The 25,246-nt window shown below is 40.0% G+C and overlaps 2 protein-coding genes across 3 annotated transcripts in view; one reads left to right on the forward strand and one right to left on the reverse strand.

Moving 5' to 3' along the window:
* LOC126236104 (pre-mRNA-splicing regulator WTAP) overlaps window positions 1–14,908 on the reverse strand; it is a 40,065-nt gene extending 25,157 nt beyond the window's left edge. The window contains exons 1-2 of one of the 2 annotated variants that reach the window (XM_049945172.1): window positions 14,726–14,908; window positions 14,396–14,589 (exon numbers count right to left, since the gene is read on the reverse strand). In XM_049945172.1, coding sequence (XP_049801129.1) covers window positions 14,396–14,579 — 184 coding nt within the window. In that variant the 5' untranslated portion in view covers window positions 14,580–14,589; window positions 14,726–14,908. Of the gene's footprint in view, window positions 1–850; window positions 2,210–14,395; window positions 14,590–14,725 lie in introns of those variants that run through there. The other variant, XM_049945173.1, reaches the window with a different exon arrangement.
* Window positions 14,909–15,145: 237 nt separating this feature from the next.
* The window catches only part of LOC126236105 (superoxide dismutase [Mn], mitochondrial), a 57,081-nt gene continuing 46,980 nt past the window's right edge, over window positions 15,146–25,246 (forward strand). The window contains exon 1 of the mRNA XM_049945174.1: window positions 15,146–15,344. Coding sequence (XP_049801131.1) covers window positions 15,307–15,344 — 38 coding nt within the window. The 5' untranslated portion in view covers window positions 15,146–15,306. The remainder of the gene's footprint in view (window positions 15,345–25,246) is intronic.

The raw sequence follows: 25,246 nt of genomic DNA on the forward strand, positions 1-25,246 counted from the left end.
TTCTAAAATATTGGGAATAATAGTTCATGTGGTTATGTCTCACTGCTAAATGCACTGCCAGTTTAAAATTGACTCTAAGGCATCTTTAAAATCTGGACGGTAATTTCAACTTATAATTTATCTGAAACAGACACAAACAGAACTTTTCTGACTTAACTGTATGATTCTGCTGGATACAAAACATGAAACCACAAAAGTAGCTGAAGTAAAGGATTACAAAAGTAGCTTCTAGCTGAACACAATATGTTTACAAGGGTATTTCAATCAGAAGGACGAAGTGCATACGTGTGAAGTACAGGTCACAAAACTCCTCAAGACACTGGCTACTAACACCAGTCTGCATGAGACTAGATAGAATGAAGACAAATTTACAAATAAAAACTTACAATGACATTTATTAGAAACTGTTCTAATTTTTTTCCTTAAAGGATTTGACTTACATATATAGTGCCATAGTAACAACTAAGATATATTATTCATATTTTTTAATATAGAGCTAGGTTCTTTTGCAAATAAATAATTTAGGAATGACATATAGAACCACTAACATAATGGCAGTAAAGCTAGGCATAAACTTTAAAACTTTTTTTGTTTTATATCAGCAAGCACAGGTAAAGGAACTAATACAACACGAATATTTTTAATCAGATAGTCAACGCTGTTTCCTGCCCTACATGAACTTTGGATAAATATGCTGAAATTACAATAAAAATAGTTTTTATAGCCTTAAAAAAAAAGGGGGGGGGGGGTTCTCCTATAACACTCAAAATGTTCTGCAGCTCCACTGAAATGCTCAATAACCTATTGCACTACTTGAATAGCCAATCTTTACATTAGAGTTGCAACTTACTTCATTTATGTGTATGGTAATGTTTCACTTCCCAGCCACACAACTGCCTTCGTGGAACAGCATGCACCATGTGTGCACCAATACACATAAATGTACAATAAGACTGAAGTATGACGGCTTCCAGCTCACAGAGGATGAAATTTTCTAAGCAGGCACAGCAATCTCGAAGCCTTCATGATGTTTCAGCTTTGCACATGCACCCATATCTTGCACTGTACACCATCTATGTAGGTATCACTTAAACGCCACTTGAAAACCATATTCAATACACTTTCACCTCTGAATTTTACCCCCAACAGTAGAACAAACAAGCACCACACTTTTGTCACAACACAAACCAATGCAGCATAACAGCAAGAGACAATGTGTTCTTCCATTTCTTGTATTTCGTACACATAAAAGTTTTGCAAAACACAATAGATCAATGTAATGTAAAATTTAAAAGTATATACATATTAAACAAATGTTCAGATATATTAAATGAGTAAATATGCTTCAGCCTTTTCCTTTCTTCACTACTTATTGTATTAAATGTTCTTTGTCTGACACACAATGAACATGTCAAAAATGGAAGGTTTGTGAATAATTTTGCAAATAATACATTGAAATCCATTTCCCTGTTCTCTTCAGCACAAAATGCAATTGTCACTCTATATATCTTGATTATAATGATCATACATGCAACAAAAGGTGGAAAGTAAAGCGAATACTTATTTAGTTATCAACAGTACAATGTATTGTTTGCAAAGTGCTGCAATCAACCGACTGGTTAACCATAATTTTAAAAAAGCACGTGTTCTCAGGAGAGCAAAAGTTGCTACTTCCAGGGAGAAAATGTGTATGAAATCCCAGCATCATAAAAATAAGTAAAAATTAAGGAAATCTTATTTCTGATGCATGTACTCAGAAACATTTTATCAGATCACCTGAGGATAGCAGTGTCAGAATCTCAGTGGTTCCTTTTCATACACTGCACACAGTTTGTTCAGAAGAAATATTGAAATGGAAAAAACATGATTCTAGGAATTGGAGAAATATGCAAATTCTTCTTTACCATTGTAATTTCTATTAAGAATAGGTATGCAAAAGAAATCTCATACTCGAAGATGAGGTACAACAAGGATACTGTGATTTGGCGTATGTAAACTCCTCGAGTGCCGTTTTTCCTTGTTTTCAAGTCATGCATTGCTGACAATAGGAAGACTGAATTAAAGGAGCACTTTCCCCAAATGAGTATCAGCCCTGGTTAGGAACACAGGTTACAAAATAAAAATTTCCACAAATGTTGAACATGGAAACTGAAAACTATTGTAAATATACTGACGATGTGCTGCAAGCAGTTGAGTTACAATTGTCAAAATATATTTATAATTTCATTCAACATTAACAAGTACCAATTTCAATACTATGAAAGAAGCAAAAGGATGCTGCAGTTTCAATTATGTGCATTATTAAACATTAGTGCAAGTGAAGCTGTCTTGCTTTCTTTCAAATATACCAATGAACACAATTAGAACTTGGACCGCTATAAAACAGCGTAAGAGGGGAAATGCCAGCTTGAAACTTTCAATTGGGGTGTGAACATGTACACCTTTTGTCGACATCACTCTTTAGGAGACTTTAAAATTTAATTACAAAGTAATCTATGTTCTTCAAAAATAACATGGTGCACTAACAGCATTGTTTCCCCAGAGAAAGCACATGTCTATTAAGTTTTAACTATATATGTCAGAACGTGTAAAGAGGAACCTGTGTCATTGTCAAAGGCTGGTTTGAAGTCTACAATCTTTTAACACATTATATCATCAAACAGAATGTAGCATTGCACTATCACCAAAATAAAAAATAATAATGTTGTTATTAACTATAATAGGCGGACAATCTTCATAATGCATAGTTAGTAAGCTCTAAGTAGACATAATACCTTTTTCAATCAATTTGGTACAAGTGATGACAAAGGAAAATGAAACTGAGGAACTTTTTAAATATGTAGGGTTACTGGTCTACAAGTGAACTAACTGATAATGCTGGTAATGTTATGTGCTTGCTTCAATATTTTGTTTTGAGAGAAGTTGGAGATACTGAGAAGGAAAGGTACAGAAAATATCTGTGGTCTTCCAGCAATGATTAATGTGGATATACTGAAACACCTAAGCCAGTTGCAGGCTTCACTTTACACACACATTATCTCGACTCATTTATCTGCCTTAGACACCGAGCAATTTAACTGATGTCAACAACAACTGCCTTACAGAAATGACTAGGAGTAGGAGATTAGTGTTTAATGTCCTGTCAACAATGAGGTCATTGGAGATGGAACAAAAGCTCGGATTAGGGAAGGCTGGGGAAGGAAATAGGCAATGCTCTCTATCAAAGCAGCTATCCTGGCAGTTGCCTGAAGTGATTTAGGGAAATCACACAAAACCTAATTCAGGATGGCCAGACGCAGGTTTGAATAGCCATCCTCCCACATCGAGTCCAGTGTGCTAACCACTGTGCCACCCCATTCAACAGAAATGACTAGAAAACATCAAAATACTTTGTGCTAGAACTGTATTGTTATTTTGTCAATTGTGAATTATATCAAGGAAAAAAGTCTGGTAAGTGAGTGGTACGGGATAGTTGGAAAACAGCTGATAAGACTGGTATTAGAACTGTTTCTGTAAAATATAATTTTATGATAAGGTTTGTTTATGCTTCGAGATTTTATGATTTATGATATTCATGAGCATTTAAATGGTAATCTGAAGACAAGAAATGCATTTACATACATTATTAACATTAATTTGACCACCCTCAGACTGTTACATCGCTGCAATTCACAACAGAATGGATACACCCAACTTATGAACTGCTTCCAGAATTCCACACCGATTTGTTAAACTGTGCACAATTTACCTGCATCAAATCATGTTGCAAAATGTATGAACCAAACTTATTCCCAAAAACTGACCACACATGTTTAGTGATGTGTTAATCACATACACTATTTAAATTCATAGTGCAAACGTAAGCCCCACAGAAAGCCATAAAACTGGGGCTCATAGAAGCAAACAGCCACCATCACAAAAATATTATCAACAGCTTCTTTGGACATCTGTCATACACAAAAGTAGTCTACTAATAGAAACAAAGTGATAGATGAACAACTGAACCAGCCTAATGCCATCCAAACATTAACAATTCACATTGCTCAACACCATACCTCATTCTAAAGCAGGACTGAAGGTGATCAAAGTTTGGTAATTGCTATCTGTACACAAGAACTGGGTGGTTATAATTAAAGAGCAGCTACTCATGAAGGTCCAGTGTGGACTGTAATTATCATATGGCAGCGAAACTTTGTAGATATGCTAATGCGTTAATGTGGAATCGATTTATGCTGTAAAAAAAATTAGTTACAATTTGGCCACCAGGTGCAAATTTGGCACTGTACAGCATCTCGTCAACACCACTGGTGGTCATATTGAACAAACTGTATAGGTGGTGGTTAAAACAAAAATTAACATTATACCTTTCTACTTGTTTGACCTTTTCTGCCCATATCCCATTCCTAAACCATTACATATGAAAATATTTCTATACGTCTTTCTTGCATTCACAATGCCAGACTTGCACCTAGTGACCAAAATTAGAACTAACTTTTTTCCAGCATAAATCTGTTCCCCATTAACGATTTATACCAAGTTTCACTACCATACGATAATTGCAGCCCACACTGGACCTCTATGAGTAGCTGCACTTAGTCTGTGTACCTACCTACTACAACTAATCAAGCTAAAAAAATGTATCCATAAAGACAGAAAAATAATACAGAACCTGTTGTGCAGCAGATAACTTCACAGCAATACCACAGTGCAACCCTACAACACGAACAATCAGTTTTTCAGTTTTACTATATCAAAAACTTGGGGGAGTTTCCCTGGACAAATATTTCTGTTATGTAGATAACCACTTGCAGTGGAATCAAAAATTTTGTCTTTAGTTCTGGTGCCATATATATGAAGAGCTATGTGTGTGATGAAAGCTGTATAAAAGCTTGCCTACAACAGATGATATGGAACCTTCAACCATCCAAGCACATACAATTTTGTCAATGTGCATAAGCATTCAGAAACTGATGGCAAAGAAGCTCATGAGGGATCAGTTACAGAATCACAAGTAATTAGATCATGGATGGTCTGCAGACCCACAGAAATGTGTCTTTAATGACGTTCTTTTGGTATGGCAACAAAAAAAGTTTACTTGTGATAGACCAGCGAACATACACACTACATCAATCCCAAAGGCTTCACCTAAAATCGAACATTTGTTCTATTAATACCATTAACTACCCAAAAATCTAAAAATTATACCATGGTTACATTCCACAAACCCAAACAGTTAGTAAGAAGCACTACCTATAAATAATTAAAGTTAAAAATGGAACTGACATCAAGTTTTTGACAGCATGTAGCCAGCGAAGCCTCTGCATCAACAGAAGCCTTCGATACTGCTTTGTCAACACTCATTCAAGTCACCATTCAACCTAACATATACCTTGGGCTATGCTACAGAACAGTATGTCACCACAACAAAGATTTCGTATTAGCATACACTGGCATCGCCAACTCAAAAAAAAATGAGCTTAAACTTCAACATGAGAAAATCTTAAAATTCTTTTAATCCAATGCACACGTTGAACTATAATACAGATCAATCCATTACAACAACCCACATTCCAAAAATAATGTAGATGCAAAATGTTGTCAGAGTTCTGTTTTCTTTCTGTTTGTGCTTGTGTGACATTGCACGATACATTATTACACCCCAGCAATAAAAGACACAGGGTACCCTCAGGTGCAACTGACACCATTCATCAATGTAACATACAATAAATAAATTTAACAAGATGATTTGCTTATTATACGTGATCCAGAAGTTTATAAACAAATATGATGTTTCCATTTACTACTATTCTTACTCTTTGTGCTGCCTGTTCCAAAGTAAAAATCTTTGTGCAATGCTATACCACGGGAGAGGGGGGGGGGGGGGGGGGGGAGGTCATGTTCAGGCAGAATGCAGACTACTAGTATAAAAACATGTGGCCTTAGTAAGAATTTAATGAAATGGGATTTATGATTTGTTAGCTGAGAATGAGGATATTTTCACAGTATATCAGGGTACTTCACAAAAATATAATGAACATATACCATTTGAAAAATTATTTCCTGTAAGCAAGCTACACAATGATAGGGAGGTAAACAAAGAACCTGTACAATTAAAAAAAAAAATACCTTTCTCAGTTATTAATATCTATTACTGCAGATATTGGCACACACACACCCACCCATAACACTGCCATGCTAACAAATCCTTATTGGTTGTGATAGGTTTGCAATACAACTCCATATGGTGTACTCATTAGGAGCTCAAGTCCTATGTAAATCATCTACATCTACACCTTGGAAGCAAAAGATAGTGGGACCAAATACTGCTTGGACCATGAAATATTCCAATCTGCCTTCAACCTAGTCCTCACCTTTCAATGACGTGAAGATTTACCAAGAACATGACATGGTTCTGAACTATCAGTCCCTTATCCCAGTATGAGTATGGAGTAGAGTAGGAAGCACACGAATTACCAAAGTGGCACCCAATTGAAAGGCTTGCACCAGGTTGTTTAACCACACTGAATCATCATCATCATCATCATCATCATCTACACTCTACAAGCTACCTTTCTGTGTGTGCAAAAGATTCTTCTGGCACCACTATCAACCATGAATAAAGAAGAATGACTGGTGATAAGTTTTTGTACAATTTCTAATTTCTCTGATTGTTACACCATGAATACTTGGCGAGCTGTGGGAAGATGTAATATGTTGCCTGGCTTCTGGGAATTTTAACAGTAAATCTGTCTGTGAGAAAAGAAAATTATCTCAAGCACTGCCTGCCATTAGGGTTTAGAGAATACCATCCATGATGCTATCAAGCTTACTACACAAATCAGCGACGAAATGTGTCACTCTTCTTTGGATCTTCGCTACTAACTCTGCCTAGTAAAAGGGTCCAAAATTGATAAGCAAAACTGAGAAATAAGTCAAAGAAGGTTATTATAAACCACACTTGTCAAAGGTTAATAACATTACATTAAGATTCTTTAAACAAACCTCAGTCAGGCAATGGCTTTTCCTATAACTGGTTTCATGTGGTCATTCCACTTTGGATCACTCAGGACAGTTACTCTCAGATATTTTACTATTGCTACTGTTTCCAGTGATTTATCACCAATAATGTAACAAAATAATAATCCACATTTCTGTGTATTTATGTGCAATATGTAATAATTACACTGATCAGCCACAACATTATGACCACTGACCTACTATCGATATAAACCCATGCAAGTGATAGCAGCATCACCTGGTGATGAACCACTGTTAGTCAGACACACACCTGGTGCATGTAGTGTTAGTGCTTCTGTGTGTAGAATGGGGAAGATGTGTGATCTGACCGAGTTTGACCGAGGGCAGATTGTGATGGCCTGGAGGTTTGGCACAAGCATTTCTGGAACGGTAGGATTTGTTGGATGTTCGAGGAGTGCTGTGGTTAATGTCTTTAATACATGACAAAACCGAGGCAAAAGCAGGTCCAGACATCATGGTGTTGGACAGCCCCCCATCATGACAGCTGTCGCACGTCATAGGCTGGGCAGAATGGTAAAACAGGACAGGCAGTGAACTGTGGTGGAACTAACATCAGACTATAATGTTGGGTGGAGTACAAGTGTGTCTGAACACACAGTGCACCGTACACTCCTAATGATGGGACTCCATAGCTGACAACCCACACTTGTGCCAATGTTAACACATATTGACAACTATGCTGAAATGCGCACATGACCATCGCCACTGGATGTTGGCACAGTGGCAAAGCGCTGCATGACCTGATGAATCACAATACCTTCTTCATCACGCTAACGGGAGGGGTCGAATCCATTGTCTTCCAGAGGAACAGCTCCTCGACACCTGTACTGAGGGATGAAGAAAGCCAATACCAGCTCCATTATGCTCTGGAGAACATCACGTGTGGATCCAGTGGAGTTTGTGTAGGGCAACATGAAAGCTGAAGAGTATTGCACACTGGTTGCAGACCACGTACAACCCTTCATGACAATAGTGTTTCCTGACAGCAGTGGCATTTTTCAACAACATAATGCACAATGTTACAAGGCCAAGCATGTGATGGAATGGTTGGAGAAAAATAGTGGCGAGTTCCAATTGATGTGCTGGCCCCCTAAATTGCCAGATCTGAAGGCAATTGAACACATATGGGATGGGATTAAATGTGGCGTCTGAGCTCATTGCCCCCCCCCCCCCCCCATTCAGAATTTATGGAAATTTGGCAACTTGTGTGTGCAGGCATGCTGCCAAATCCCTCCAGTGGCCTACCAAGGTCTCATTGCTTCCATACCATGATGTGTTACCACTGTTGTAAATGCCAAAGGTGGACATACCGGCTATTTGGTAGGTGGTCATAATGTTCTGCCTGATCAGTGTATTCATGTTGAGAGCCAACTTTCTGTCCCTCTGCCAAGCTTTGATCTTCCGCAGGTCTTTCATTACCTAAGTGCAATTTTCTGGCATCTCAGTTTTCTCACCAACAACAACATTATGCACTTCAGAGTGTGTGTGTGTGTGTGTGTGTGTGTGTGTGTGTGTGTGTGTGTGTAGGGCATTTATTGTTGTTTCTCGTAGTAGGGTAGGTGTGGTGAGGGTAATTAGTTCCTACAGGGGCTAAGTATGTTCATTATGATGGCATAAGGCAAACATGGCAAGTATTAGATAAAGAGGCAACAGTGACAGTTTCTGGAACACACAAATTCTACTAGGAGTAGTCACAAGAAGAAATAGTGGCAAAGTGTACTGCACACAGCAGCACTGCCAGTTATCAGGGTAGGCAACAGCTGTACCTTGTGATATGTGAGAAAGATTAGTGATCCTGCAGAGTATTCTCTGTCTCTCTCTCTGCACAGAACACATCACATAGTTGTCTTCTTACATGTACACCTCTATGACAATGTGAAAAGCAGGACAAATCAGTTGCACTGCCTTAGACACTAATTCCCCACCATGAAGGAAAAAGTCAAGTAGGTGAAGCGTTTGCTCTGGTCTAAGGAGAAATCAATCAAAACAGCTGTAGGAAGCATCCTTACATTGGCCTGAAGTTGGTTAGGCAAGCTGAATATCAACACTGAAGTGCCATAGAAACTGGAATAGACATACGTATTCAAATACAAAGATATGTAAAATGGCAGAATATGATGCTGCAACTGGCAACACCTATATAAGACAGCAAGTGTCAGGTGCAGTAGTTAAATTGGTTACTGCTGCCACAATGCCAGATTACCAAGATATAAGTGAGTTTCAACATGGTGTTGTAGTTGCCACACGAGCAACGGGATACAGCAAATTACTGAGATAGCGATGAAGCAGGAATCTTCCCATACGACCATTTCACGCTTGTACTGTGAATATCAGGAATCCAGTAAAACATCAAATCTCTAACAGCACTGCGGCTGGAAAAAGATCCTGCATGAACGCGACCAACGAAGACTGAAGAGAATTGTTCAACGTAACAGAAGTGCAACCCTTCCCCAAATTGCTACAGATTTCAATCCTGGGCCACCAACCATTCAATGAAACATCATTCATATGGGCTTTTGGAGCCGAAGGCCCACTCATGTACCCTTGATGACTGCACAACACAAAGCTTTATCTCTTGCCTGGGCCCGTCAACACCGGCACTGGACTGTTGATGACTGGAAAAATGTTGCCTTGGTCAGACGAATCTCATTTCAAATTGTATCAAGTGGATAGATGTGTACGGATATGGAAACCACCTCATGAATCCATGGACCCTGCGTATCAGCAAGGGACTGTTCAAACTGATGGAGGCTCTGTAATGGTGGGGGTGTGTGCAGTTGGAGTGATATGGGACTCCTGGTGTGTTTAGATATGACCCTTGACAGGTGACAAGCACGTAAGCATCCTGTCTGGTCACTTGCATGCATTCATGTCCTTTGTGCATTCCAACAGACTTGGGCAAATCCAGCAGGACAATGCAACATTCCACACTTCAAGAATTGCTAAGTGTGGCTCCATGAACACTCTAGTGAGTTTAAACACTTCTGCTGGCCACCAAACTCCCCAGACATGAACATTACTGATCATAACTGGGATGCCTGGCAACATGCTGTTCAGAAGAGATCTCCGCCCCCTCGTATTCTTATGGATTTATGGACAGCCCTGCAGGATTCATGGTGTCAACTCTCCCCAGCACTACTTCAGACATTAGTCGAGTCCATGCTATGTTGTGTTGTGACACTTCTGTGTGCTCGCAGAGGCCGGACACGATATTAGGCAGTTGTGTCAGTTTCTTTGGCTCTTCAGCATAAATTATCCTAGCAAATAGACAGGAAACCTAACCCAATTCTTCCTAAAAATGAAGCAAGGTTAAATCTACATTGACATCTACATCATCTGCATCTATCTATACTCTGAAAGCCACCACACAGCGTGTGGTAGAGGGTAACCTACACGATTTCTAATCATTTCCTTTCCTGTTCCACTCGCAAATGGAGAGAGGGAAAAATGATGTCTACATGCCTCTGTATGAGCCCAATTTCTCGTATCACCTTCGTGGTCCTTATGTGCATTGTATGATGGCAGCAGTAGAATTATTTGGCAGTCAGCTTCAAATGCTGGTTTTCTTTTTTTTTTTTCAGTAGTGTTTTTCGAAAAAAATGTCGCCTTCTCTTGATAGATCCCCATTTGGGTTTCTGAAGCATATCCATAACACTTACGTGTTGTTTGAACCTACCAATAACAAATCTAGCAGCCCGCTCTGAATTGCTTTGATGTCTTCTTTCAATCAGACCTGGTACAGATCCCAAACACTCAAGCAGTACTAAAGAATAGGTCACACCAGTATCCTATATGCAGTCTCCTTTATGGTTGACCCACTCTTGCCTAAAATTCTCCCAATAACCTGAAACCAACCATTCACCTTCCCTACCACTGTTCTCATACACTCGTTCCATTTCACATCACTTTGCAAGTTTACAATCAGATTCTTTAACAACTTGTCTGTGTCAAGCATGGTACTAGTAATACTATATCTGAACATTATAGGTTTGTCCTTCCTACTCATCCGCATTAATGTACATTTTTTCCACATTTAGGGCTAGTTGCCATTCATCACACCAACTAGAAATGTTGTCTAAGTTGTCTTGTATGTTCCTACAGTCACTCAACATCAAAAGCTTATTGTACACCACAGCATCAGCAGCAGAAAACTGCAGATTGCTGCCCACTCTGCTTGCAAATCATTTATGTATATTGAGTACAGTGATCCTATCACACTCCACTGGTGCACTCCAGACGATAAATGGTTCAAATGGCTCTGAGCACTATGGGACTTAACATCGGTGGTCATGTCCCCTAGAACTTAGAACTACTTAAACCTAACTAACCTAAGGACATCACACACATCCATGCCCGAGGCAGGATTTGAACCTGCGACCGTAGCGGTCACGCGGTTCCAGACTGAAGCGCCCAGAACCGCACGGCCACCCCGGCAGGTCTCTCCGGAAGATACCCTTGTCTCTGATGAACACTGGCCTCAAGGACAACATACTGGGTTCAATTGCTGAAGAAGCCAGTCACGGATCTGCGAACTCATTCCGTATGCTTGTACCTTTGTTAACAGCCTGTAATGGTGCACTGGGTCAAATGCTTTCTGGAACTGATGGTTTTACCACAACTCACAACCAAACTGTCACCTTCCAACCTAACCTAGACCTTGGGCTACAGATCAATCTGTCAATACAACCCGGTTCTTTTTGCCTTCTTCACACTCATTGGCTTTGCCAACAAACAATAAAACGGCGAGTACATGCACCAAAATGTAAAGTCACAGAAGCTATTAAAATTACTTCACTGGTCAGAGTTAACTTGTACCAAATATTTCTCTTCATCTCCAACAGTGTTTGCAATCACTGCCCCAGGCTTAGACACATTTCTCCTCAGCTAAAAAAATCTTACCATTTGTGGATCAAGATGACAATTCACATATGTACAAACAGGATTATATGAAGCCTCTGACAATGCTTCACAAATTCTCACCCAAACTGTCACCTTTCAATCGAACTTAGATCTTGGGTACACTGCAGATAATCATATCACTGCAACTAAGATCCTGTCCACAAACTCACAACCTATTTGTCATCTTTGAATGTAATCTATACTTCAGGCTATGCTGTAGATGAGTCTCTTACAACTTACATTCCAAAAAAGAGACTCAAAACAATATTGTCAGTTTTCTGTTCTCCTTCTGTCAGCGCACATATGACATCACATGCCCACAACAACAGTGTCATGGGATAAAGATGACATCTGGTATCAGTAGCTTTAGTTGATCCAATAAACATATTGTTTACTATTAGCAGCTACATCAACCAATATTAAATAGAGTCAGATCCAAGGTCTTGAAAGTAAGTGAATTGGAACTGAAGGATTTTAGGTCTGTACACACAATTACATATCTACCCTAGAGTACAATGCAATGCATTTCGCTCTACCAAGAAGAGATCTGCCTTTGATTTGAAACTGCAGCTTTTACCTTAGGACAAATTAATGAAGCCCACAAGCATCTTGCAACTGTAACTCTGTCATCCCTGTACATACTCTCTCAAATTATTATTTGTTGATATTGCCTCAATGAAAAGGGAACCATACGACAAATTCAGTTACAATTAAGAACACTAATGTTTTGCATTACAATAACATGTCTTACAAAACTGTACAATAATGAATACAGTAAACTACATTTTCTGTTTTCAATCAGTTTTAAGTAGAATGGAAATGCGAGAGTGATGATCAACAGATTTAAAAGGTTCCTTTCTTATGGTACAGGAATTTGGTACAGTACTTTAAAGATGTTCACTGTAATGCGCTACCTATGCTACAATCTGCAAACTAAATATGAGAGCAATCACAGCAGAGAAATGGTACAACCCCACTAATCTCAGTTACACACAGGATTTTGTAAATCAGCCAAGGTCCTCTGTACTTGTTCTTTTCCAGTAGTGTTCATGTTGTGATCAGGGAACATCTACAGACAAGTGTTCGACACATAGTGGAACACTGAGTGATACTTAATTTGGGGTATGCCAGGAGGCATGCTTGGACAGTCTAATGGTCAACAACTGTTCACAAATTTCAGGAAACCAAAGTTCAATTTGGGGCCGTGACACAAATCTTAAATTGTGATTTTAACCGATTACAAAATTCACCTAACAAAGGAGTTTCTCACTGAACTAGTTCAGTTTTGTTATAGTAGATTAAGCTAAAAAATTACACCTGCTTGCATGACTTTTTCTATATCCCTGAGATCACTCTCCATGGGATCCATGGAAAATAACTAATGTAAAGTAATTTACAAATTATAGGAACTGCTATCACCACTCTTTTTAAAATTAAGTTGCGAAATTAATTACAGTGATGGCTGTCAACATATTATTCCACCAGCATTACAGTTTAAAACATCTATTGGTGATGGGTATACTTCGAATTTATATATTTGTCATGATCAATTAATATCAAAAGAACATGTCACTGGTTTTAACTACTAGGCCTATGTTCCTTAGGCAAATAACTGTTATTTTCAACAATGAACAGAAAGTTTATTTAACACCAAATCAGAATAGACGGAAACCTTTCTAATAATTTAGGATAACTTACATGTACTAGTTCATGATGAATGACAATGTACGAAGCTGTACCCTCCGTGTAAAGTTAATACTGTAATTTAATTATTTTCAAAATATCCCAGTTCTCACATATCTGAGCCTAAAACTAATTTGGTACCAGTACTGCCATCATCCTAATTGTTTCTAAACAGCTGTTACTGTATCAGAAACATAATTGTCTATACAACTTTAAGACAAGCAGGAAAAATACAGTTTCTTTAGCTGAATATGTCAAATTAATGTGGTAGGAAAATGTCACTCAAAATACACATACAGTGGATGACAGTTCAGCTGTCAAACTGCTCCTTGTTTTGTTTCCGAAATTCTGAGTTCCACATTAAACTTCAATGGATCAGTGACCATGAAAGTTCATCATATAATACTAATTAAGTGAACACACCACTGTGAACCCATTACAATCAATATATTTCTACATTGATCACTGTCATATGCAGTCCAACTGAAATCCAATAAATACAGCTACAAAGAAATATAACTTTACACTGACAGCTCAAATTGTGAAGGAAACTTTACATCCTGCACAGGATGACGAACTTTTCTTTTAAAGCAATTACCTTCACAATAAATGCCAAATCTTACATTCAAAATATTTAGTAGTAACACATAGGGTGAATACGGCAGTCCATCTGCCACATGATTAATAACGTCAGTTCACTCAAATCACAACAAAAGCTAATTCCCGACAAACTTCAAGTAAAAAAAAAAAATTCAGTTTCAGACTATGCATCTACCTTCCTGGTTTGCTACTTGAGATTCAAGTACATCGACGTACGAGTCCAGTTCTCTCCAATTTCTTACGAGTTCTTCCCGTGTTATTGATTCCAACTGCTGATCACTTAATTTTATTCTTCGACTGTGGCGCCCATGAACTCCAGACGCTGGAGAGGTTAGAATAACGCCTCCTTCGTCTGCCATTATGGATAACCTGCGTGAAATGGCGAAATTAGTTCATGAGCACTAAATAATTTGTTGGGTAGAAAAGCATTCTTTGTTACGTTCATGATATATTTGCCGTGGCATTAGCAAATAATGAAATATAGGGTCTGTATTTGAACACCCACACTCTCAACACAGCAGAATCACTTTTATGCTGCTAAACTGCAGATTTTATCCATCACTGGTGCATCACGTCAGCTCTTCGATAACTTTATTCGTAGTTACAATATACACGATACACACAATCAAACACACCAATCATTAAACTATATCCATTTTCTTCCCTCTTTTCCAGTCCAAAGTAAAAAACATACTACATTTGGATAGTCAGAGATCAAACAATATTGAAAACATAGGCAAAGATAAAAAACGGAAGAAATCTTGAGGAATATTTGAGCTGAGTCATTCATATGTTCTTTCCAATACATTAGCTCAGCCAATATTAACTTATAATACGTAATAATAAATATTTTGGGAAATCTGCTGTAGTCGATAGTAAATCCTTGGCTGTCCCTAGTGTATATCTTTACCGTTGCACTCTTTCGTAATCGGTCAAGCGACTGTCGAACTTAAGTCTGAGTGGTGAGTGCGGAGGGATAGAGTGGGGGAAGGTGTAAAATCGAAGGTGGTAGGATTTTATTGTTGGGATTGAAGGAAGCTTTTGCTTTTGTACTACAGTGATACTGATTTCGCTTGAATATTAGAAATGTTGGCATGTCGGCGGTCTGCCTTAACATTCCTAAGGTAAGACGTACTGGAAACTGCAGAATTGCGTAATACAGCGGTCAATTTTTTTCTGTGGGTGCCAGTGTTTGATGTGTCGAAAATATAATCACTATTAAATCAATAGTTCCACAACACTTGGAATGATGAGTCCCTGATTTTTTTTTTAATCTGTTGCAACATTGCTGTTAAATGCATCGTCGTAGGGAAATATCCATGAAGAACGTAGGCCTATATATCGAGACGTTACATCTGCTGATTGCTTTCGTGCCGGTGGCAATGCCGAGCGGGTCCGTATTTCACTCAATAGAGAAATGGCAATCTGTGCGTCATGTCAAACATTTTGTTTCTGCGAGACAGAATTTCATTAAACCTGAACGCCTACAATGACTGCTGAAAATTGTAATAAGTCCGAGATTCTTAGTTCACGGTTGGCCAAAAGGCGAGATCCCAACTTGAGCAAGAAAACTATTGATTAAAGACCTTCTACATTTAATTTGATGTTTAATGTTTCGTAGTTTGCTGGAGCCTCTGCAAACTATTTGATTCCTTGCACTAAAAGCTTCTGTATTACCTAATATAACCATTTGATAGTCTGGGACAAAGAATTTATCATTTCTGACTTAAGATAAGAGCAGCTTGTGCTTCTCTCAAGAACTGAGAACGTGGCCATTTGGACAATTACATGGAATTATGTGTTTGATGGGCTGTATTGCAATAAATATTCAGGGGAGGTATGAGAAATCTTAGGTGATCACTCTACTACAGTGTGTGTAAAACAAATTGAAGCATCAAATTGTAATGGTCCCATCTTCTGGCAACACGCAAACACTGCCTGTCTTTTTGCACATGATTAGTAAATACCCCCAACAGAAGCTAGCAGAGCCTGTTAGTTGCACTGTTTGTTCGATTAGTATATCATATTTTTGTACTTGGAGAAAAGTGTTGTTAAAACACACAAACTGGTTAGGTAAATTCAAGGCGAAGGTTCAAAATATATTTTGTGATGTTTATCAGTTCAGCCTCCACCCGTTTCCAACCCTTCTTCCGGAAGAAAAACGTATCTGGGACCCATTATGACTTACGGAGTTCACAGTTATATTATTTTGAACATTGTGAAACTCTGGACTGAATATGGCTGAGGAAGATTAGATGTTTAATAGCAGAATAATTTGGTTCATCAACCTCTGGTCAGACACTACTTTAACACTCTTAACGGCCACACTGCCTGTGTGAAATCAATCTCTCTCTCTCTCTCTCTCTCTCTCTCTCTCTCTCTCTCTCTCTCTCTCTCTCTCTCTTTACGGAAATGTCATTATGGGTCTCTGTCAATGAAGCTTAGAAGTGGTAATCTCCTCTGTGTAGTCATTTAACTCCTAGGTGCTCTGCATGAAGCCCAAAACATTTGTCAACACTGAATCAGTGTGCTGAAGAGTATATCATGCACTCTGTAGCCTATCAATCTCCTTGGTGCCAGCTGGAGCTTCCTCTCTCCCTCCCCTTCCCCTCTTTCCCCCCTCTTTAAATACAGCACAGAAAATTGCCATACACAGTGTCTGAAGGGAAGGTTTAGATACCGTAAAGCGGAATGCTTCATATTTTCTGTACCGTATGGTGAACTAAAGTGTTAAAAACAATGCAGCAACCAAGCATTACTAATTCTTTTGCTACACCATTGAAATGTGTATATCTGAAGCAAACACTCATTGGGGGCAGTTCAGGTAAATGTACCTGCATGCACTCTATAATGGTTCCTATGTCTTCAACAACTCCCAGACAAATAAATGCAATACTGAGACAATCACGTAGCATATAACACAAAAATGTCCCATTCAAAAGAGGCATTTCATTTAAGGAGAAAACCTGCAAGAAAATACTGGTATAGGTGTTAAGTGGCTGGATAAAGAAAATTATTGGCTAAGATCAATCTGTCACCACAGTCAGGTTTTTTGCTTTCACATTAGTTCACTTCACTAATTAATAAGCAAACTGTGAACATGTGTACCAAAATGTGATTTCACAGCAACCATTAACATTGTCGCTGATCAACTCCAGTGACTCATATCAAATATTTCTCTTGACCTGTGTGGCTGTAGTGTATCTTTTGGATACTATCACAGCCGGCCGCGGTGGTCTCGCGGTTCTAGGCGCGCAGTCCAGAACCGTGCGACTGCTACGGTCGCAGGTTCGAATCCTGCCTCGGGCATGGATGTGTGTGATGTCCTTAGGTTAGTTAGGTTTAAGTAGTTCTAAGTTCTAGGGGACTTATGACCACAGCAGTTGAGTCCCATAGTGCTCAGAGCCATTTTTGGATACTATCACACTTTGCTATGGTGTAGACAAAGTTTCAGAAATAGATATTTGTGAGTAAGAGCTGAGAAGTCGTCTTACCACTCCCAGCAGTAGACATTGCATCCAACCACGGCAAAGACAAAGGACAAAAGGAAGATTTTGGATGCGGTTTATCAGAGTGACAATTTTTTCTGGGGTTATGTTACAAGCATCCAATCTAATTTTTGTACTAAGGTTGATGTTTTATCCCTTTCCCAACCAATACTAATTCTTCAGGACACAATAGACGTATAATTTTGATTCATTCTGCAGTCATTTGTATATAAACCAGCTGTAAACCCTCATACAGAGTGGTTAAATATCCAGTGTGAATAAAGTCCCAAGATCCATTGCCAGTTGAGTGAAACACACATCTACTAAGATATGGTTACCTGACATTGTCAGCAGGAGAGCAATGTTTTATTAAGAAAAATATAATCTTCTTGTTAAAATAGATTTCTCACCCAGATCACATAATTACATGCAAGGACTACTGGTTTCAGCAAACTTTGCCATCTTCAGTTCGTCACCAGACATTGTGCCACTACATAGTGCACCGTCATCTAGTCATGAACATTGGAACAGAAGCATCAGTGTAGTGTCATACGTCAAGTAATACAAACGTAAATGTGTTGAACACAAAATATATCTGGTACACTTTAGCAAGTGATACAAAAGTTACTAATAAAATACATTTGGTACAGAAGATATTACTTGCTTTGTCCAAATCATCAGCTGTTAGCACGGAGGGAGCAAGTAACCTCTTGTGTGTCCCAAATGTATTTTGTTAGTGACTTTTGTGTTTACCACAGTTATGTTTTTATACCGGTACATGACACTACACTGGTGCGTCTGTTCTGGCAAGTTTAGTGCCTATATGTTCATGACTAGATGAGTGCACTACATAGTGGCACAATGTTTGATGCATGTTGATGAACTGAAGATAGCAATTAAAATTTACTGAAACTAGAAGTCCATACATGTAGTTGCTGTGATCCGGGCAACTAAAACTTCTCTATTTATATGGCGTGCACATACACCTCATATTGGCGTTGGAGTAGTCTCCAGCCTAACTGCTAGAAAAGCTGAAGGCAATTTTGTAGGTACTGGGTTATGACCCATACTCAAAACAATAATTTTACATTAATACTTTTGTTGTTGTATAATAGGAAGAAGTACTGTAATTTTAATGTGTTAACACATACTTTATCAAAGAAATTCATGAGACAATTGTGCGAGTTGAAAAGTTATATTATTTTCACTTCCAGTTTCAACAATTCAATATGCAACCTTCAAGTCCCATATGCACTTCTCAAAAATGATCAGTATTGACATATGTTTCTAGATGTCATGAATTCTCAAGTGCTTCTTTCAAAGACTTGACTGCAGATGGCATATTAAATTGCCAAAACTGGTAGCGAAAATAAAATAAAATAACTTCTTAAAAATGGCTGTTTGGCTAATTTCTTTGTTAAACAATTGACCGGCTGCTGTCATATGTTTACAATGGATCAACAGAGACTAGACTATTTGCAGAGAGATTGAACCAGATGTCACTCTTGACTGTGCAACCACTTCCATAATTGTGTCATAAGGATGTTTCCTCCTGATGAATGTACTGTATTTGATACTGAATTCTGTTGGATGATGACCCATTTCTGAATATAGGAGATGAGGTAGTTGATAGTGGCAAAAGAGGCTTGTAAGAAGCAGACTTGGGCTTATGTACTGTCCATCAGCATTTAGTTACCTTGCTGTGTACTGTTATTTGTCAATCGGATAATACATTTCCTTGAGAGGGATAATAAGTAATGAGTAACATTCATTCAGCCATCAAGAAGACGGAGTCCTTCTGATGCAGCTTCGTGTTTACTTATCACTGATGTTTGTCTTTCTTATCAGGATGGAGTGTTTGAGTATGTATGATGCACCTCTCTCTCTCTCTCTCTCTCTCTCTCTCTCTCTCTCTCTCTCTCAATTTAACAGAGCTGCTACTCTGGGTCGACCAAAGTGTTCAGTACGAGGTGTCGGCTTTGACCCTTGACATAATGACACTGTGGCATGTGGCATCATATAGGAGCCTTGTACTTGAAAATTGGTGTTGAGAAGAGGGTCTTCTGTAGATGGTGATTGCTTGAGGTGATAGTATCTTAAGGTAAATGTCAGGGATGTTGTGTGAACTGGTGTTTGTGAAAGATGATTGGGTGTATCATTTTTGTGATTGATCTAACAATAAATTATTGAGACATTTTTTGACAGTGGATATGACTGATATGACATGCAGAAATATGGTGTATTGGTGCAATATGCTAAATGTCAAAAACATGGAAAACCTAAGGAAGTCGTTAAAATTACTCATCATAGTTGTAATGGTTTTAGGTAACGGTGTCAGGAGCACAATATGTGAAGAAGGACACAGGGCAGAGTGGTTGTAATTTAATCTGACCCAAAAAAAAAAGACCTGTACTTCTCTCTCTCTCTCTCTCTCTCTCTCTCTCTCTCTCTCTCTCTCTCTCTCTCTTTTAAAAAACTAAAAAAAAAAGAAAGGAAAAAAAAGTCAGAAAGCTCAGTAAATCAACTATATGTAATTATGAAAATTTAATTTATGTACAATATGTTACTTAGTTAGTCTTACACAAATTAAAAAAGAGCTATCATGTTAAGTTTTCTTGCAATATAATAAACACAGTTAAAGAACACTTATGCTCCCCCCCCCCCCCAAAAAAAAAAAAAAAAAAAAAAAAACACCACCTTGAACTCCATGTAAACTGGTAAAGTACAGTTAACACAACTTTTTGGAAGCATGTGCAAATTTATATAGATCTTCACTAATTTCGTTGGTCTTTTCTCTCCAAAATTATTTGGGGGATTCCAGTGTCATGGATAGGATAGTTATGTTTTTCAGCAGTCAACAGTGTAAATAACAAAAAGTAAAAACAGAAATAAAGTAAAGATTGATTGATTGATTGATTGATTGATTGATCATACGAATCGTTGTCTTACCTTGCCTTTAAAACTTTGTCACAGGTGAGGCAGCAACTAGACACAGCATTGGATGCCCATCAACACTTTACAAAAACTCTTTATAAAACATTGAATTCACACTATTAAAATAATTCTCAATGTGATGAAATATCAATAAATGTAGTATTATTAATATTTACTTACAAAAATTGCAATTGAAGACCATCTCGTGAGGGGGCAAGGAATTGTCAGGGGTGGAACTTGTGAGGTAGAATCTGTTCTTACTAATTAAAATTATATTAATTTGTAGATTAATCAGAAGATGTATTTAGGTGTCACTTCCTATTTAAGTAGTCTTGTAGGAAACTTTTGCTATCTGTAAACATGATAAGTTTCAGTACAGTATTACTATAAAGTCCAGAGTGCTTACATATTTTAATTAAAAAAACTTTGCAGATTACTACTCTTCCACTTTGCAAATTGTATAAATTTCCTGAAAATTCGTAATATAAGGAACTCCACAGATGTTTGATGCATAGATTTGGGAAAACAGCAAGAAGTTGTTCAAACCTGATGTGGGATACATCCACCTCATCAAATTTAAACACCTTCACTGAGTCCCCTTGATACCTCATACATACAATCTGTATTTATAACAATGGAAAATCCAGGATGGGATGTGACAGTGTTATGAAAAGGATTGTTGATTATCAGCATATAACTGTGATGCTGAGTCATCTGGCTGCTGAGGCCAGACTGTGAGTAGCAGTGTATTATGGTAGAAGCAACTTGGTGGTGGGAGTTAGGCAGGAGGGTGGGGAGGGGGAGGGAAATGGGTGCATTGGTGGAATAGACGGCTGTGTAACGCTGGAATGGGAACAGGGAAAGGGTTAGACGGGTAAGGACGATGACTAACAAAAGTTGAGGCCAGGAGGATTATGGGAACTTAAGATATACTGCAGGGAGACTTCTCACCTGCACACTTCAGAAAAGCGGGTGTTAGTGGGAAGGATACAGGTGACATAGGCTGTGAAGCATTCATTGAAATGAGGAATGTTGTGTTCTGTGGCACGCTCAGCAACGGAGTGCTCCAGCTTTTTCTTGGCCACAGTTTGTTGGCGGCCATTGATGCAGACAGACAGCTTGTTGGTTGTCATTGCCCAAGTAGAATACTTCTTTACAGTTTAGCTTGTAGATCACATGACTAGTTTCACAGGGATGGGATAGATGATGTTTGTGACCGGACTGGAGTAGGTGGTGCTGGGAGGGTGTATGGGACAGGTCTTGTATCTAGGTCTACTATTGGGATATGAGCTATAAGACAAGCAGTTGGGAGCAAGGGTTGTGTAGGGATGGATGAGGATATTGTGTAGGTTCAGCGGGTTGCGGAAACCCACCATAGGAAGGGGTGGGAAGGATCGTGGGTAGGATATTCCTCATTTCAGGCCACAATGAGTTAATCAAACCCTGGTGTTGAATGTTATTCAGCTGTTTCAGTCCTGGGTGGTATTGAGTCATGAGGGGAATGCTCCTCTGTGACCTGATGATGGGACTTTGAGAGCTGGTCGGTGACTGGTGAGATAAGGCATGGGAGATTTGTTTTTGAACAAGGTTACAGGGGGGAGTAATTACGGTTTGTGAAAGCCTCAGAGTGAGTCCCTTGGTACATTTCGAGAGGGACCACACATCCTACAGATGCGACGGCCACAGGTGGCTAGGCTGAATGGAAGGGACTTCTTGGTATGGAATAGTGGAGGCATTGCTGGTGGTTGGTAGGTTTGATATAGATGGAGATACTGATGTGGCCATCTTTGAGGTGGAAGTCAATATCAAAGGTGGCTTGCTGGGTTGAATAGCATTAGGTGAAGCAAATGGTTAAGAAAGTGTTGAGGTTCAAGAGGAATGTGGATAAGGTGTCCCCACCCTTGATCCACATCATAGAGATGTCATCAGTGAATCTGAACTAGGTGAAGGGTTTGGGATTCTGGGTGTTTAGGAAGGGTTCCTCGAGATTGCCCACAAATAGATTGGCATAGGATGGTGCCATGTGAGTGCATGTAGCCGCACCCTCGATTGGTTCATAGGTGATGGCTTCAGAGAAGAAGTAATTGTGGGTGAGGATGTAGTGGGTCATGACAATTAGGAAGGAGATCGTAGGTTTGGAATCCATCGGACTTTGGGAAAGGTAATGTTAAATAGTGGTAAGACTAGGGACATTGGTGATGTTAATGTAGAGGAGGTGCTATCACTAGTGATGAGCAGGGCACCATATGGTAAGGAAAAGGAACTGTGGAGAGTCTGTGGAGAAAATACACTCCTGGAAATGGAAAAAAGAACACATTGACACCGGTGTGTCAGACCCACCATACTTGCTCCGGACACTGCGAGAGGGCTGTACAAGCAATGATCACACGCACGGCACAGCGGACACACCAGGAACCGCGGTGTTGGCCGTCGAATGGCGCTAGCTGCGCAGCATTTGTGCACCGCCGCCGTCAGTGTCAGCCAGTTTGCCGTGGCATACGGAGCTCCATCGCAGTCTTTAACACTGGTAGCATGCCGCGACAGCGTGGACGTGAACCGTATGTGCAGTTGACGGACTTTGAGCGAGGGCGTATAGTGGGCATGCGGAAGGCCGGGTGGACGTACCGCCGAATTGCTCAACACGTGGGGCATGAGGTCTCCACAGTACATCGATGTTGTCGCCAGTGGTCGGCGGAAGGTGCACGTGCCCGTCGACCTGGGACCGGACCGCAGCGACGCACGGATGCACGCCAAGACCGTAGGATCCTACGCAGTGCCATAGGGGACTGCACCGCCACTTCCCAGCAAATTAGGGACACTGTTGCTCCTGGGGTATCGGCAAGGACCATTCGCAACCATCTCCATGAAGCTGGGCTACGGTCCCGCACACCGTTAGGCCGTCTTCCGCTCACGCCCCAACATCGTGCAGCCCGCCTCCAGTGGTGTCGCGACAGGCGTGAATGGAGGGACGAATGGAGATGTGTCGTCTTCAGCGATGAGAGTCGCTTCTGCCTTGGTGCCAATGATGGTCGTATGCGTGTTTGGCACCGTGCAGGTGAGCGCCACAATCAGGACTGCATACGACCGAGGCACACAGGGCCAACACCCGGCATCATGGTGTGGGGAGCGATCTCCTACACTGGCCGTACATCACTGGTGATCGTCGAGGGGACACTGAATAGTGCACGGTACATCCAAACCGTCATCGAACCCATCGTTCTACCATTCCTAGGCCGGCAAGGGAACTTGCTGTTCCAACAGGACAATGCACGTCCGCATGTATCCCATGCCACCCAACGTGCTCTAGAAGGTGTATGTCAACTACCCTGGCCAGCAAGATCTCCGGATCTGTCCCCCATTGAGCATGTTTGGGACTGGATGAAGCGTCGTCTCACGCGGTCTGCACGTCCAGCACGAACGCTGGTCCAACTGAGGCGCCAGGTGGAAATGGCATGGCAAGCCGTTCCACAGGACTACATCCAGCATCTCTACGATCGTCTCCATGGGAGAATAGCAGCCTGCATTGCTGCGAAAGGTGGATATACACTGTACTAGTGCCGACATTGTGCATGCTCTGTTGCCTGTGTCTATGTGCCTGTGGTTCTCTCAGTGTGATCATGTGATGTATCTGACCCCAGGAATGTGTCAATAAAGTTTCCCCTTCCTGGGACAATGAATTCACGGTGTTCTTATTTCAATTTCCAGGAGTGTAGTTGGTATCATTTATATAGGAGAGTAGGTTGCAGGAAATATGCTGAAGGTGTTGGTCTACAAGAGCAGAGATTCTTTCAATGGGGACACAGTAACTGGACACAATGGGGCATCCTGGGTGGTTGTGTTTATGGACTTTAGGAAGTATGTAGGAGGGTGGGGAGTGGTAGGGGTAAGGAGAGAGATGGACTCTGGGGAGAAGTTCTGGGATGGGCCTAAGGTATTGAGGATAGACGAGATCATACTGGATTTCTGGAATTGGGACACTGAGGTAGGGTTTGTAAGTGGATGTAGATGAGCACTGATGGCATTGTTGCTGTCCTTCAGCTGGAAACGTATATCCAGCAGCTGGTCTGTGTGGTAGCATAAAGTTCACTACTGTTTCGTTTAACTCATAACTGGTGTCTTTAATCTGTGCAATCCACCAGTCGCAGTCATACACCCCCCCCCCCCCCCCACACACACACACACACACGCCACAAACATCCCCCTTCTCAGGTTGTGAATCTGAATATTATCCTTATGTTTCTGAGATTTTGGCCAAACGAACAAAATTTCTTCTCTCTTGCTCTTTAAAGTGCGTGCAGTATGAGTTCGCCCATCTGAATTCCTTTCACGAGAGTAGTTTGTTTGGACCATTCTTCTTTTTTCTGCTCATGGAATTGTTTGATTTCCTCTTTGGACAAAAGAATGAGGGCAGTGGATGTGTAAGATTTCACGACTCTCATAAAATTCTCAGCATTCTGAATCGCAGCTGTATTTGGTCTGGAAAGATTGTTTTGTAGCATGATGCTTCAATAGGCCGCCTACACCATCACAAGGCCCCATCCTATGACCAGTAGCACTGTATACCCAGTCAGTTGGCTCAACCGACTTATTCAATTCAGACAGTT

Source organism: Schistocerca nitens, chromosome 2, assembly GCF_023898315.1.
Source record: "Schistocerca nitens isolate TAMUIC-IGC-003100 chromosome 2, iqSchNite1.1, whole genome shotgun sequence".
NCBI lineage: Eukaryota > Metazoa > Arthropoda > Insecta > Orthoptera > Acrididae > Schistocerca > Schistocerca nitens.